General features: G+C 40.1%; 2 protein-coding genes across 2 annotated transcripts; one reads left to right on the plus strand and one right to left on the minus strand.

The window, feature by feature from the left end:
- Positions 1–726: 726 nt before the first annotated feature.
- On the plus strand, positions 727–2,058 carry cfap276 (cilia and flagella associated protein 276; the record flags this gene model as incomplete). The annotated part of the gene is made up of 4 exons (XM_080031498.1): positions 727–815; positions 1,491–1,607; positions 1,718–1,833; positions 1,956–2,058. Exons 1-4 carry the CDS (start codon positions 741–743, stop codon positions 2,056–2,058), a joined length of 411 nt encoding a protein of 136 aa, XP_079887624.1. The 5' UTR covers positions 727–740.
- Positions 2,059–2,409: 351 nt separating this feature from the next.
- smc5 (structural maintenance of chromosomes 5) lies at positions 2,410–14,127 on the minus strand. The gene is made up of 24 exons (XM_080031481.1): positions 13,822–14,127; positions 13,236–13,377; positions 13,009–13,061; positions 12,559–12,721; positions 12,173–12,307; positions 11,887–12,027; positions 11,631–11,792; positions 11,285–11,356; positions 8,652–8,907; positions 8,416–8,570; positions 7,953–8,066; positions 7,733–7,827; positions 7,461–7,593; positions 6,935–7,108; positions 6,611–6,780; positions 6,354–6,477; positions 5,911–6,033; positions 5,680–5,805; positions 5,399–5,497; positions 4,925–5,029; positions 4,686–4,805; positions 4,244–4,423; positions 3,856–3,951; positions 2,410–3,677 (listed from the first exon to the last, which is right to left on the minus strand). Exons 1-24 carry the CDS (start codon positions 13,980–13,982, stop codon positions 3,543–3,545), a joined length of 3,234 nt encoding a protein of 1,077 aa, XP_079887607.1. The 5' UTR covers positions 13,983–14,127; the 3' UTR covers positions 2,410–3,542.
- Positions 14,128–14,690: the final 563 nt, after the last annotated feature.

The raw sequence follows: 14,690 nt of genomic DNA on the forward strand, positions 1-14,690 counted from the left end.
TGGGATCTGATAGGCTCTTGTCTCTGTTTTCACTCTGAGTCATCTTTTAATGCAATAACTGTAGAAACAAGATAGGCCTTATTTCAACTGCCTTCTACTCGCAGGCTAATAGGATCTTTACAAATCCATCTCTGAGGGAAAAAAACACGAATTTTCTTGCGTTTTTAGCAACTCGTGCTTAAAAGTGGTGTGCTTAGAAAATAGGCTACTAGACAAAGACTTGTAAAAAAGTGATTTTTTTTTCTTTAATAGGCCTATATTAGCCTATTTGTTGGCATTTGTATGCTCTATTAGACAGTCGGAGAGACAGACATGAAATGGGGCATAGAACGACCACGGGCCGGACCCGAACCCGTAGTCCGCTGCATCCGAAGACCAAGCCCCCATGGGCGGGCATTCCAACCAACACCACGAATGACCTTTTTTCACAAACTGACATAGCACTTAGATGAGGGGAACGCATTTTTGTTCAACTCTATTTACAAATTAATTTATCTAACTCATTTGGCATCATTTAGGCCCATGCATGGTATGGGGCCATAGACATATATATTTTATCTATGGTATGGGGCCATTGCGGGCCGTTTGTCCTTTGAAAGGTTTAACCGGAAGTAGGCGGTTGCTTAGAAACCGGGTGGTAAACATTCCACCAGAGTTCCTAGAAAACAAGTAACAACATGTTTTTGGACCTATAGATTTTTTTACTTTTTATTTTGCAGAGCCCCGTGGTGTCATCCAACATGTCCGGCCGGAATCCTTTCTCCTCAAATAAGTTTGAAAACGGCTTCACTCTCAGCGGCTCCAGGCCGCAGCAGGTGGGCTCTTCTACTGATGAAGTTAATAACTGTTGTAAGAATATTGACTGTTAGTCATCATAACATAGGCTAAAAGTTGAACTAGCCTACATCTCGTGATGGGCTTCATTTTATAAAACACATCTGACTCTGAGGCTAAATGATTATACCTCCCTGCTATATTTTTTTTTAGAATGATAGTCCGTGGTTTAATAGGCCTACAGGAAATTTTCATTTCATTTAACTTTTATTTATCCTCGAGAGACCGAGACATGTTCCATAGTTAATGTTAAGGAGGCTACAAAGTTTGTAGGCCTAAGTTTTCTGCAACACACCATAATCTAAGGAAAAACAATTGTTCTATCATTGTAACTCTTAAACTGAACAAAACCCTATTTTACCCCAATCCAGTCACCAACACTTCCACACATTTGTTTTATATTATTATAAATTATTATTATTATTATTATTATTATTATTATTATTATTATTATTGAGGACCATTACACTGCAAGACAATCCAAATCATCTAGGCCTTCATAAAATAAAATAAATTGCAGAGTGAGGGTTTTCCTTTTTTCAGTAGTGCATTTTCATCCAACGCATCTGTATCCAGGTTTGTTGGATGTGCGAATCCTCCTGTTGAAAAATCAAAGAGATATCCAAATTCATTATTTCTCTTTTTCCATTGTGCAGAGAAGAACGTTTGATATTCCGGCTCACATCGCCCAAAGGGAGGAGCCCTGGAGTCGCCTCAATGATACAGCCACTGTTGCCAGCACCCGGAGGAGTGTTATGCATCATGAGCGGCGGGTAACTCTACGGGGGACCAGGGCACAAGTCTGACCTTCACTTATGAAACAATAACAATATTTATAGGCAAACAGCACTTTGAATGCACCCCCCTTTTTTTTTTACCACAGGCTCCTAAGGACAGTCTTGACTTCCAACTAAAGTCTGTCTACGATCACCACAGGGACTACTTCTGGAAAAAGACAGAGGTTTTATACCAGAAGGAGACCGTCTCCGAGCACAAAGGGTGGGTTTTTGTCATTTTTAGGTCCAATGCTTGGCAGTACAACTTCACTGTGCATGGCTGTAGAATTTTCAGGAGTCAAGTTAAACTGGGTTGATTTACCATTTTTTCGTGTTATTTTGCAGGGCACAGGAAAACTTAAGGCTGGACATGTTGGAAAAGGAACGCCAGAACGACATCAGAGTCTGGGTTGATCCACAGCGTTGCTCCATTTACAGCATCAAGTGAAGCACAGGTAAACTAATATTAACAAACCTAATACTTCTGACTTAAACCCCAGACTGGTGGAACCTGACTCCAACATAAACCCATTGTTTCTGGGGAGAATCTGGCCGTGTGTTTGTGTGGAGCAAGGTGTTTCCCAAATATCAATACAATGCCCTTTCTCCCCATTTCTCCACAGGCATTTTCAAACAAAGGCCACGGCAGAGAGAATGACGGCAGCTTTAAGTCAACATGAAGCTTCCCTACTACTGACTCTTCCTGCCACTTACATCGGAGCTCTGTGAATAAATGTCTTACACTGCATTTTTTTTATTGCTTTTTCCAAATGACATATACAAAAACATTCAGGTGATTCACAGAAAGCAAATGGTGAAAGAAGGATGTCTTTGCATTTTGAAAAGTGAGCGTAATTTCATAATGGAAAACTCAACACCAAAGAAAAAAGTGTGCAGGGGAACTAAACCAGCTGATTCATGATCATCTGTTTTTTTTTTTGGTTTTAACATCTTACAGAGAAACAAACTCAAACAACCCCTCCCCCCCAGATACCAGACATATGCATACAAATATTACATAACCAGACATCCGTAAAGAAAAATACAAAAAAAATTTAATAAAGTAAATAGAAATTATACAAATTAAATTGTTTACATTGTCATATTGTCAGCTTCCAATCCCTCAACAAAAGTAAAAAAAGGCTGCCAAATATTATAAAATGTCTCAGTAGACCCTCTAACTGTATATCTGATTTTCTCCAATTTTAGATGACACATGACCTCCCTGATCCAATGACTATGTGTCGGTGGAATAGGGTCTTTCCATTTAAACAGTATCAGCCTCCTAGCTAGAAGCGAACAGAAGGCCAACATGTTGACTTTCCTTTTATTAAGAGAGGCGTCTTCGGGGGCTACACCGAACAACAGAGATATTTTTTAACAGTGTTTTGTCAAAATAACATTTTCTAGAACAACAATTTCTAGAAAATATCATTACCGTTTAATATACTGCAATGCAGTCAGACTTAACTGTTCAAGCAATGAATAACACGCAATCTAACACAACCATTTTATTTTATTCAAATTCGCAGTATAAACATCGGCACTTGAGCTGTTATGGAAAAGAGTTAACAGTTGAACATGTGTTATGAAACAGTGGTAACACTTTACAATAAGGTGCACAAAATGGTAGTACCTACTACATAGATATGTGTTACCTACTACATAGGTTTTTTCTTTTGTGTAACCTACCACATAAGTTTTTTTGTTGTGCTACCTATGTCGTAGGTAGCACAAAAAAAGGTATGTGTTAGGTAGCACAACAAAAAAAACCTATGTAGTAGGTAGCACAAAAAAAAATGTATGTTAGGTAACACAAAAAAAACGTATGTGTTAGGCAGTCAACATGTTGCTGCATGAATATAACAACTTTAACAAATGCCTTAACACAATGATCTATGAATATAGGTTACACAGGTCGACCCGGTTGATTCAAGTCCTGGCTGATCGGCGGAGACAGCGTCTGACGAAAGCCTTATCGTCCCATTGGTTGGGGGGAAGCATGTAGGCGCCATTATGGACACAAAGAACAGTCATCTCCTCGGCGTACTGAAGATTCTGCAGAAGCTGTCGACAAACACGGCAAGAACAGAAGTTCAGGACAACAGAGTGTAGGCTCTCATGGCTGCACCAACATAATACAGCAGAAATACAGTTTCACTCCAAACATTTTAAACTTGCAGCAACGGATTTGAAAAAAAAATCCCTTTAAAACAATAACTTAATAAATTTGACAAAGACTTACTTTAGGCGTTATGAAAAAGTACTGGGAGGTTGTCTCTTTGCAGGCCGTGCGGACCACAATGTCAAAGACTCTTCTCTCATTTACAGGATCCATTCCCTTCGCAAAATACAGAAATAGTCTCAGTTACTTCCATATTAGTAAACATGTGACAACTTGTCCTGCAAGTAAATTATATTAAACTCTTGTAGAAACATTGAAGACAATAGGAGCATTTCAACTCGGTTCCCGTCATATCTGTCTATGTTAATGTTGCTTTGCGAACAAGTAACATTAGTGAAGAAAAACGCTCACTTAGTTAAATCATTGAAAAACATGCTAAATCTGTCATTCACCAAAACATTTCTGTTTTCATATTCTGATCAAATAAAAGCGTGAGTGAGAACACCACCTGATTGATCTCGTCCACCACTCTGAATGGACAGCGGTTGAGCTCCTGCAGGGCCATGAGGTAGAGCATGGTGGAAACACTGCGCTCGCCTCCACTCTGATGGTGGACCGTGAGCTCGTGGAGCTGAGTGTTGCTGTGAAACTTCACCCGAATTCGGATCCCATACTTGTCATACTCCTCCTGCAATGAAAAGACAGAAGTTGCTTAAGTGGAGAAGATTTTAAATTCTTAATCCCGAACCAGAATAAATAAATAAAATGGCCGTACGATTTTATAGAGCTTGACAGGATTACATAAACAACACCTGAAATCACCCATTAACCCTGTGATGTTTAAGTGTGTGTGTGTGTGTGTGTGTGTGTGTGTGTGTGTGTGTGTGTGTGTGTGTGTGTGTGTGTGTGTGTGTGTGTGTGTGTGTGTGTGTGTGTGTGTCGGCAGGTACCTCGTTCTCTGAGTGCAGATCAACCTCTCCTGCACACTGCATGGAGCGGAAGAAATCACTGAACTTTCCATTAATCTGTTCTACCAGCTGCTTCAGCGGGTTCAACCAGCGCTCCTTAGCCTGAGAGAGGCACAAAACACACACACAAACACACACACAGGAATCACATATTAATTATATCCATTATTAAAAATATGTCAGAAACCACAGACTGAACCATATTTCCTATCTAAACGAACCTCTGATATGTTCTGTCGGTAGTCAGTCAGGGCTTTGTTCTGATCTTCAAGCTCTTTATCCAGATGTTGGATCTCCTGCTCTCTCCTGTTGTACTCGTGGACAACCTTCAAAGCAGAACGGTAACATGACAAACATTAGCAGGCTGTATTCTTAAATCACAATTTCTGTCCGCAGAAAGTAAGCGAACCAACATTAAACAAATTGCTATGAATACATGAAAACATGAAAACAATCAAAAGGCTTTGATCATGAAATTGCTTGATTACAATTCCCTCCACAGATCCAAAATAATACTTTTTCTAACGGCTTTCTAATGTTTCCAGGCCAAAACAGATGGATTTGGAGCTAAAGAAGGTAGGCTCAAAATGTATGTCATTTCTACGGATACTCGGATCCCTGAGTAATAATTATGTAATTAAATAAATAAATAAACACAACAAAGTAAAAACAAGTGAATTGCCCCGGGCTCCTACACTTTCACTGAGGCCGGTGAAGCACTCCGCTCTGGACCGCTCCTCGTTCAGCATGGCATCGATCTCGTCCAGCGTGTCAGGTGTCAGCTGGCTGAATGCCTACATTAACAAAAAACAAGAACAACGAATATTTAATAATCTAATATTATTAATAATGTAGTGTTCAAAATACTTCCACAGTCGAGACTGGACCACATGCCTAGGATTAATATTCCATGGAAAAATAATGAAAAGGTCTCGCTTCACTCAGCAATAGAGTAGTATCTCTGATAAACACTAACGTTACGCAGGTCTTCGGGTAATGACTCGTCAGCTCGCATCCTGCAGATGGTCTTGGCTCTCTTTAACAGGCCTTTACATTGTTCGGTCAGCTGGACCTTCCTGTGCTCCAGAGTGCTACATTTGTGCTGCAAGAACACATGGACGGTTAGCATGCACACAAAGATAATAATTCATATCTTTACTCCAGCAGGGCAGAAGCTTATAAAGAGGTGTGTGTGTGAAACACTTACTTCTGTGGTCTTGAGTTCAGAGGAGCCTTCTCTACAATCATTCTCCAGCTTGTTCTTCTCGGCCATCAGCCCAACCGTCTCCAAAGCCAGGTACACCTTCTCTCTTGTCAGCTTGGCTCTCAGCTGCAGATGGAGAGAGAAAATAGGAAGACTTTTACTGCAAATTTAAATGCTCTTCATCACAGTTTAATTAATCAAACAATAAAGTTTGACATAATGTTTGCTACAAGGTAGAGTTCCTGTGAATTAAGGACAGAAAAAGCATAAAAAACACAAAAGGCAAGTAAATGCAGAGACCAGGAAAAGTCCCAATGTTAAAGTGCAGTAATTAACAGAACTCAGAAACAACAGGTCATTGGATGATTTCAAAACTGTAAATGTCCTCCTACCACCGCTGTGAAATGCAAAGCGGTTACACAGGTTCTTAGTTCATTTATTCATACCTTCATTTGGTCCATGAACGCTATGACTATGGACTTCTTCTGGGAATTGACGGCTGCAATTTTCTTTTCAGTCTCCTCTTCAATCTTCTTCAGGTCAATAACATTATGCTCCATCTGCTTCAGACTGAACATATGGAAAGAGGGAGTTACACCATTAACCAAACTAACACGACAATTTACAAACCAATATGTCAACATAGTGAGAGACAGACAAAGGCAATACTTTAAACTCTGTGCTTATGCTGTGACACACTTACCTGTCCTGTTTGGTACTGATTTTCTGCTCCAGTTGTCTTTTCTTGCCCTTTAGCTCAGAAAGCTGCTTCTTCTCTGCCAACAATTCATTGTCACGGCGATCCAGTGCGGCGGCTTCCTTCTGCAGGGCTTTCATCCGCTCATCAATCTCACGTAACTTGGACTCACAGGTCTGATCACAGTGGGGGAGTTAGGTTAGGCTCTCGCCTCAGTTGAACACAATAGCGATGTCTCAATGGAAATGTATATTTAGAAGAGTACCAGATAATAGATTTATACAATGTCAGTGGTAGAGAAAAGGGTTTATGCCCGGGTCTCTCTGTTACCTTCATCTGCTGCTCCAGCTGCCGTTTCTCTTCAGCGTCCACGGTGATGGTGAGGTACTGGGATGGGTGCACTGCCGAGTTACTGGTGCTGATCTTGTTGGAGTAAAATGACCTCTTCAATGTGTACCTCTCCTCGGTTGTGTACAACACCTTGAGGTAGGGCTCCTCAATCACCTGTGAGAAAGAATATACATACATAAATCAGATAGTTTTAAAATGCATAAATCATTTTACACAAGCCAATTCACTTACTAACTTCTTTGACATTATATTGAAGAAAGCACCTCACTGACATCTCTGAAATGCACTAGCTCGAAATGAACCATTTAAACAGACGATTTCATTATTATTTTAGGGTGGTTACCATTTTCAGACCTCACTGACATCATCTTGTTCCAACCTTCACAAATACTGTTGATGTCCATATGATTTTGGTGAAGGAGTTGAATATTTAAATTACATTCACTTCTCTAAAAACTTGTGGTTGTGTTCAGAGATCCTTAGTGATGTACGAAGAGGAACGTACCGTTTTAATCATGGCTTTAGTTTGATCACTGCCTACGGGGACGTCATGCACCCTGTACTGGTGACAGAGGTAACTCATCACCTCATCGGGGGCGTCAAACATCTCACGCAGGTAGGTGAAGAACCCGAAGTGCCTACAGATGAAAAAGGAACCACATTTATAAATAAAGTAATGGTCACAGGTAAAAACACAATTGCACATAAATAGATGCACTGAAATAAATACAATTTACTTTGGCTTTTAAGCCTCAAGCTAAATTAATTTTCTCTCACCTCAGGGACTCAATGTTTCGGGATGGCGCACGCTTAGCACACGACGATTCTGGAGCAGAAATGGAGTTTACCTTCAAATTCATCGTGTCACGGACCTGAGGGGTGAGAACAGATTAACTAAGTAAAAGTAATGTTTTTTTCTGACGTAAACTCAAATTCACATACATACAATACATTGCACCAGAGTCCACATGACAGTCCTAATCTAGAGCACCCTGACCTCAGTCATGAACGTCTCCATGTCCTCTTTCCTCTGGAAAACAAACGCCCGCAGATCTTGGAACGAGATGTGGTTCTCCACGTACTTAGCAAAGCGGTGATCTTTAACATTGATCTGAGGATTGAGGAAAGGGAGGGTTAGCATGCGGGCTATGCATCTGATACCAAAAGTATAGGATATGAACCCATTGTGGTAGTACTATATTTTAACAACCCCCATTTAGCATTTTTAAGCACCATACAAACATTAAACTCATGGTTTATATACAAAACACGTTATATAGTTCTTCACAATTCTGACATTTGTACTGTACAGGTACAGTATCTGTAATGAATGTAACTTTTCCTATGAGAACATATTTAACATATTTCTAACGGTCATTATCTGTTTATACATAAACTATATATTAAATACTTCATGGGGATAAAGTAAAGTATTATCCACACGGTTAACATGGACTCACCACCAGCATCATGGGCTCATGGACATTCCCCCTAAAGAGTTGTTTATTCTTTCTGAGCCACTGGAGGGCAGTGTGCGTGTCCCTGTGGCGTCCTCGCAGCTTCTCCTCTTTGGCGTTCATCATGTTGTTCATGTCATTGAGCTTTTTCTCCAACACTGGCAAATAAATTTAAAAAAAAATTGTAATCTGTAATTATGTAATCTGACTCAAAGGACAGTAAAGTTTGAGAAACTTACTCTTGGACTCTGCATGAAGGTTGTCCCTCTCCCTGCGTAGGTCGGCCTTCTCTCCTTCGATCTTGGCTCTGTCCACCTGGATGCGCCTCAGCTCCACATTAACCACATTGATCCGCGGTGTCACATCTGGTTGGTCGCCAACTTTGGCAAGTTCCGCCTTCAAGTCCTCAATGGTCCGTTTGGTGTTGCTGATTCGCTTCTGGTGGTCTTCCTCTTCCATCTGCTTCAGTTTCAGCGTTTGTTTTATATCTTCAACCTGTAGAGAAGAACGGGGAGAGCTATTATTTATTATGATGAAGTTTGCTTTACTCTGTGATAAAGGAACAATCAAGAGGAACAGTCAGAAACATAAACTATAAGAAGTAGGACTGCATCATAAATATGAAAAATACTGATTATATAATTGAAATGGAAATTTTTGTAATCCTTCTTTATTTTTTGTTAAAATCATTGTCAAAAAATAATCAATTGTGTAAAGCCATAAAACACATGTGAAGAGTGACATAAGTGTAAAATGAACCATGATTAATATTAAAGGAGACCATTCTCGAGTGTTGAAAGATAGAAGTGCAATTACTGTATTGTATTGTATTGTAATGTATTGTATGCCTCACATTATTTGAACCAATTTGATTTCAACCTTTAAAGCAGCTACGAGTAACATTTAAATATCTTTTAAACAGCCTCATGTTTCCTCACATAATCATAAATTACCTTTAACAGCCAACGAGACCATCAGTGCAAAGAAAGACGTTTTTATATAGTTTTTATTACTGCATTTGGTCTGGTCGCACACCCAGTCCGATTTTCGGTTCCCGCGTGCATGCTCTATGGTCACATATCCGTATTGGTCGCAGATTTCAGTGTGGCGCAACAACGCGATTTGAGAAGCCTATCCCTCCAGGTGAGGGAAGGGGAGCGGGAGCCTTGTTTGAGACAGTTGTTTGTCGTCATAATGACTGATAACGGGGCTGAACCATCAAAGAAAAAAAAGAAAATGCAATGAAGAAAAGCTAAAAGGGAGAGATAGGCGGGCGGGAGGGCGTTGCCAAGCAACGTATACACAATTTCACGGGAGCGAACTAGACTCCTAAATGAATGAGCGGTAGCCTACTAAAACAAAGTTTACTTTGCCTCACCAGCATCCTCAGATGACCATTATTCATCTGAAATAGTCATTATTTACAACAACATAAACACATTACCTCATCGTGATCCATACTAAATGCCGTCTCTCGTTCATTCGCTTTCTGTGAAGACACGTAATCTTTCTGCTCCGTGAGAGGTGACACTGCATCAACTCATTGCAATCAGGTGTGTGTAGCACTGACTGGCATTAGTTGATGCTGTGTCACTAACCACTCTCACGAAGCCGAAAAGAGTCCGGTGCCCTCACACTTTCAACACACGGACATGCACTATATTGCTTCCTGTCCCTGATCATTTGAATCTCACACGCCCGGCACGAGCTAGAAAACAGCTTCACGACAGCTGGCGTCGTAAAAATACTACCGCTTTTGTCCAAAGGGGACGCCAACGTGCCATGTTACTCGTAGTGGCTTTAACAGTAAACGAGACCATCAGTGCAAAGAAAGACGTTTTTATATAGTTTTTATTACTGCTTTTGGTCTGGTCGTACACGCAGTCCGATTTTCGGTTCGCTCGTTCAGGCTCTATGGTCACATATCCATATTGGTCGCAGATTTCAGTGTGGCGCAGCAACGAAGCCTATCCCTCCAGGTGAGGGAAGGGGAGCGGGAGCCTTGTTTGAGACAGTTATTTGTCGTCATAATGACTGATAACGGGGCTGAATCATCAAAGAAAAAAAAGAGAATGCAATGAAGAAAAGCTAAAAGGGAGAATGATATAGGCTACGGGCGGGACGAGGGCATTGCCAAGCAACGTCTAAACAATTTCACGGGAGCAAACTAGACTGCAGTGTTTACTCCTAAATTAATGAGCGGTTGGTACTAACACAAAGTTTGCTTTGCTTCACCATCATCAGATAACCATTATCTGAAATAGTCATTATTTACAACAACAAAACAAACACATTACCTCATCGTGATCCATACTAACTGCCGTCTCTCGTTCATTCGCTTTCTGTGAGGACACGTAATCTTTCAGCTCCGTGAGAGAGTAGTTGGGTGACACTGCTGCATCAACTCATTGCAATCAGGTGTGTGTGGTACTGACTGGCATTAGTTGATGCAGTGTCAAAACCACTCTCACGGAGCCGAAAAGAGTCCGTGCCCTCACACTTTCAACACACGGACATGCACTATATTGCACCCTTCTCATTTCACACTCGCACGCCTGGCACGAGCTAGAAAACAGCTTTGCGACCAACGGACCATGTTACTCGTGGTGGCTTTAATGTTCTGTTCAGAAATAGTAATCCTCTGCTCAAAACTATCAACAACAAATCTACTTTGACTGCAGATTTTTACCTCTTTAGTTTTTTTGTTTTTATTACATTGAGAAAATATAGATTTTTTTCTTAGATCAAAGCAATAAGCATGTTGTCAAGTCTACCAGATGGGTTGTTATAGCGGATGAAAAGAACAAGAAAGATCACAAGCTATCAGCTTCAAGAGCTGTAGGTTTTTTATGAGTGAAAATAAAAGTCTCACCTCTTTCTGTTTTTTATCCATCTGATCTTGTTTCTGTTTGCACTTAAGGGAGGCTTCTTTGATGGCGAGAGTCTGGAGAAAGAATAAGAAAAAAGCTTATAGTATATTAAAGACTATAACCTGGTATACAATGTACCTGAGAAAATCATGCTTAAAATATTTAACATTTCAGTTTGAATGACAATTCAATTGAACATTAAACTGACTTACAAAAGTTTTATAATAAACTTGAATAATCTAAACAGCTGAAAGTCAACAAATGTCATTTAAGTTTTTCTACAAATATTTTTCTTTCAGACTGTCGTACGGTGAACCTATAAGGGTGTAATAACATTTGCTTTTTCACCTTAGCCTTTATTTTTGTCTCTGTGGGCTTCAGCTGGTTGTCAATCAGCTGGATCTTCCTCAGCATGGGCGCCTGGGCCTGCTTTAGGGCAGAGAGCTGTTTTTTGGCCTCCTCTCGCTCCTTCTTCACAACTTCAAGGTGCTTACGGGTGGTCTCATACTCCTGGTAACAGAACAAAAGAGTCAGCGAACACGGACAAAATAATTAAGTTTTATTCTAAATGCATAATGTGTTTATTTGTCTCCTCAAAACTCACCACCCATGGTTTCTTCTTCTCAAGCAACTCAATCACGTCCAGATGCCTCTTCTTTTCATAATAACGGTTAACATCAAGTTTATTTCTCTCATTCCTCTGCTTGGCCTTCTCCAAAAAGCTGACCTTCTCCTTTACAACGTTCTAAAGAGAAACAAACCACAGACAACACTGAAAACCCTAGAAGAGCCTGAGCTCTGCAATGCACTTATTAAAAAAAAAAGTATATCATATCTAAATGAGAAACTCAACTTGCACAAGTCCTGCTCCATATGAGCCTTAGGTTTACCTCGAGTTCTCGTTCTCTGTTGCGGAAGTTTTTGAGCTCACAGTGGTATTCGTACATCTCTGGTGGTCCCACTGACTTCTCCGTTGCCTCCAACAACTCAATTTTGGACATCTTGGCAAACTCTCCCACTTTTTCCTGCAGCAACAACCCAACCACATCATAAAGAAAAGAGGAGCAGTGAGGTAGGTGTTATTAAGAGACGTTGGAATTAGGGCTCTAAAGAAAGGATTGGTATCAATAAAATGATGATAACAAACCAGGTAAGTAATAAACTATTAAAACAAATGATGACTGCACTGTGCAGTGCAATGTGAAAGCACTAATTCAATCTCAAAAGCTATTTTTCTAATTCACTGCCTCTGTGCAGCCTTCTAGCAAAAACACACCTGAGGCAGAAACTGGCAGAGGTTGCTGACTTGGATACGCAGAGTCTTGACCTCCTCTTCAACTGTTTTCTGGTTGCAGTGTCTTCCATTCAGCATCCACAGTGACTGATTGTTCTCAACATGGATTTCTCTGTTAATCACTAAATTACCACTTGTCTTGTACCTGTAAGTGCATCATTTCATTCAGATCAGATACATCTAGGAAATATTGACAGAATGTTATAATTATGCATATAATTATTAAATGGCAGATGACGCTTTCTGGCAAAATGATATACATATACTTTTTAATTAGTCTTATTTTTTAAACGCTGAGTTATGGTAACAACATTACTATTTCATGATTCATAAAGAATTTCTAAATGTTCAAAACAAAAATCTATTTGACTTATTTAATAGCTTATAGGTAAAATTAACAGTGAGTATCTGAAAGTCTTGCACATAGCTTACAGTTCAATCTCAACAGATCCTTTGGCGCATCCGCGTTTGACATAGGTCCCAACCTGCAGAATGACAGAAAGAAATCATGTTCATGATTAAGGAAAATGTGGAAAATGAAAGACATTATGACATAGCACCTTAATAATGCTTTTGCTATCCACTGAAAACCTATCGTTCAAGAAGCCTGAAGAAGTTCAGTGTGCATCTAGCAGTTATTGCTTTACTCTGCTGATTACCTTGTCGCCTCTGCCCAGTATAGCGGTCTTGCCAGCCAGACCCAGACAGATGGCACACACAATGCTAGACTTGCCAGTTCCATTGGCTCCGACGATCATGTTCAGATTTGGTCCAGGATGCACCACAGAGTAGTCATAGGTCCTGTCAGAGTACATGGTACATATTAAGTAAGGGTTTTCTTACAGAGGTTTGCCACACTGCCTTAAAAAATACCAATTGCACAAGCGTCTTTAGATTACTATACCTTCGTTTATCAAAACATTGATCTTCAGAAATCAGGAGTATAATTATGTACAGCAAATACCATATTTAATGTGTGTGGCTATATTATTAAGACTTTCATTTTCAGGCAAATGTATCGTTTACCAGACAGAAAACCCTTCAAACATCAAGACCCAGCTCATCTGGTTGCACTTTGTCTGATTTGGACTTGATCAGTGGGTAATTGTTTATATGTATATAGGTCAAAGCATCCCGATACAGCGACAGGTACCGCGAAAATGCTACGTCTACCAGTTTATCAAGTGGTGCTAGCTTCATTTTGCTGTTCAGTGTTTTTGACTGACAGCCCAGGCTCTAACTTACAGGAAGTTTTTCATGGTGAGGCGAAGTATGGAGCCCTCCACAAATCGATCTTCTCCTCCGTTTCCCTCGGACGGACCGCCTGTGTTCGCTGTGCTGCTAACAGCAGTTTGTGAGCTGCTGTTAATGTTACTAATTCGCCGTTTTTTACTGGGGTCAGCCATGGTGGATAAGAACGGTTAGTTACAAAGAAGAAACTACAGGCACACTACTTCCTCAGGTCCATGGATCGCAGTCGCGCGCTTCCATGAGTGGTTACCTGAAAGCTGGTTGGACAACAGCGGTCACGTGTATACACAAAGAACTACGTCATCGTAAAATCTAACGTTTATTATCGCGAGACTTTGTCATATATTTTTTGTTTATCTGATTTATCCATACAAAAAATAATAATAGAAAGGGATACAATAGAAATGTCCAAAGTGGTAGGCTACTGTTGTAATGTATTTATTTTATATTGAAGGGTTTCATTTTTTTTCCACAAATTGCTATAAATGGAATGGACAAAATAGTAAGTAGCCTACAGCTCAATACCTCAATAATTCACACAACATGATAACCCTAACTAGGGAAGGTTTTATTGCAGGGTGTTCTATTAAGGCAGAATTAGGATCTAGTCTTATTTATGTGTAAGTATTGGTAAGTATACAATACACCAGCTGATATGCTGACAACTTAGCATACACTGATGCACTCATTTAAAGAATAAAAGAGGGAGAAAGGTGAATATTGATGAACTGTGCTGATGGCAGGGTTCAACATAACTTTTTTTTCCTACTGGCCCGCCGGGCCAGTGGATCCGAGTTTTACTGGCCCCTTGTATATTTTCACTGGCCCTGCACACACTTTTTTTTTCTTCATAATTTAGTGTC

This window comes from Ammodytes marinus (genome assembly GCF_949987685.1).
Source record: "Ammodytes marinus genome assembly, chromosome: 7".
Taxonomy (NCBI): domain Eukaryota; kingdom Metazoa; phylum Chordata; class Actinopteri; order Uranoscopiformes; family Ammodytidae; genus Ammodytes; species Ammodytes marinus.

Bases quoted from the DNA above. Each gene is read 5' to 3' on its own strand.
- smc5 (XM_080031481.1), bottom strand. From the start codon at position 13,982: ATGGCTGACCCCAGTAAAAAACGGCGAATTAGTAACATTAACAGCAGC. The intron at 7,109-7,460 runs GTACGTTCCTCT...TCTTTCTCACAG, and splicing joins CTAAAGCCATGATTAAAACG to GTGATTGAGGAGCCCTACCT. The intron at 6,478-6,610 runs GTAAGTGTGTCA...CCATATGTTCAG, and splicing joins ATCAGTACCAAACAGGACAG to TCTGAAGCAGATGGAGCATA.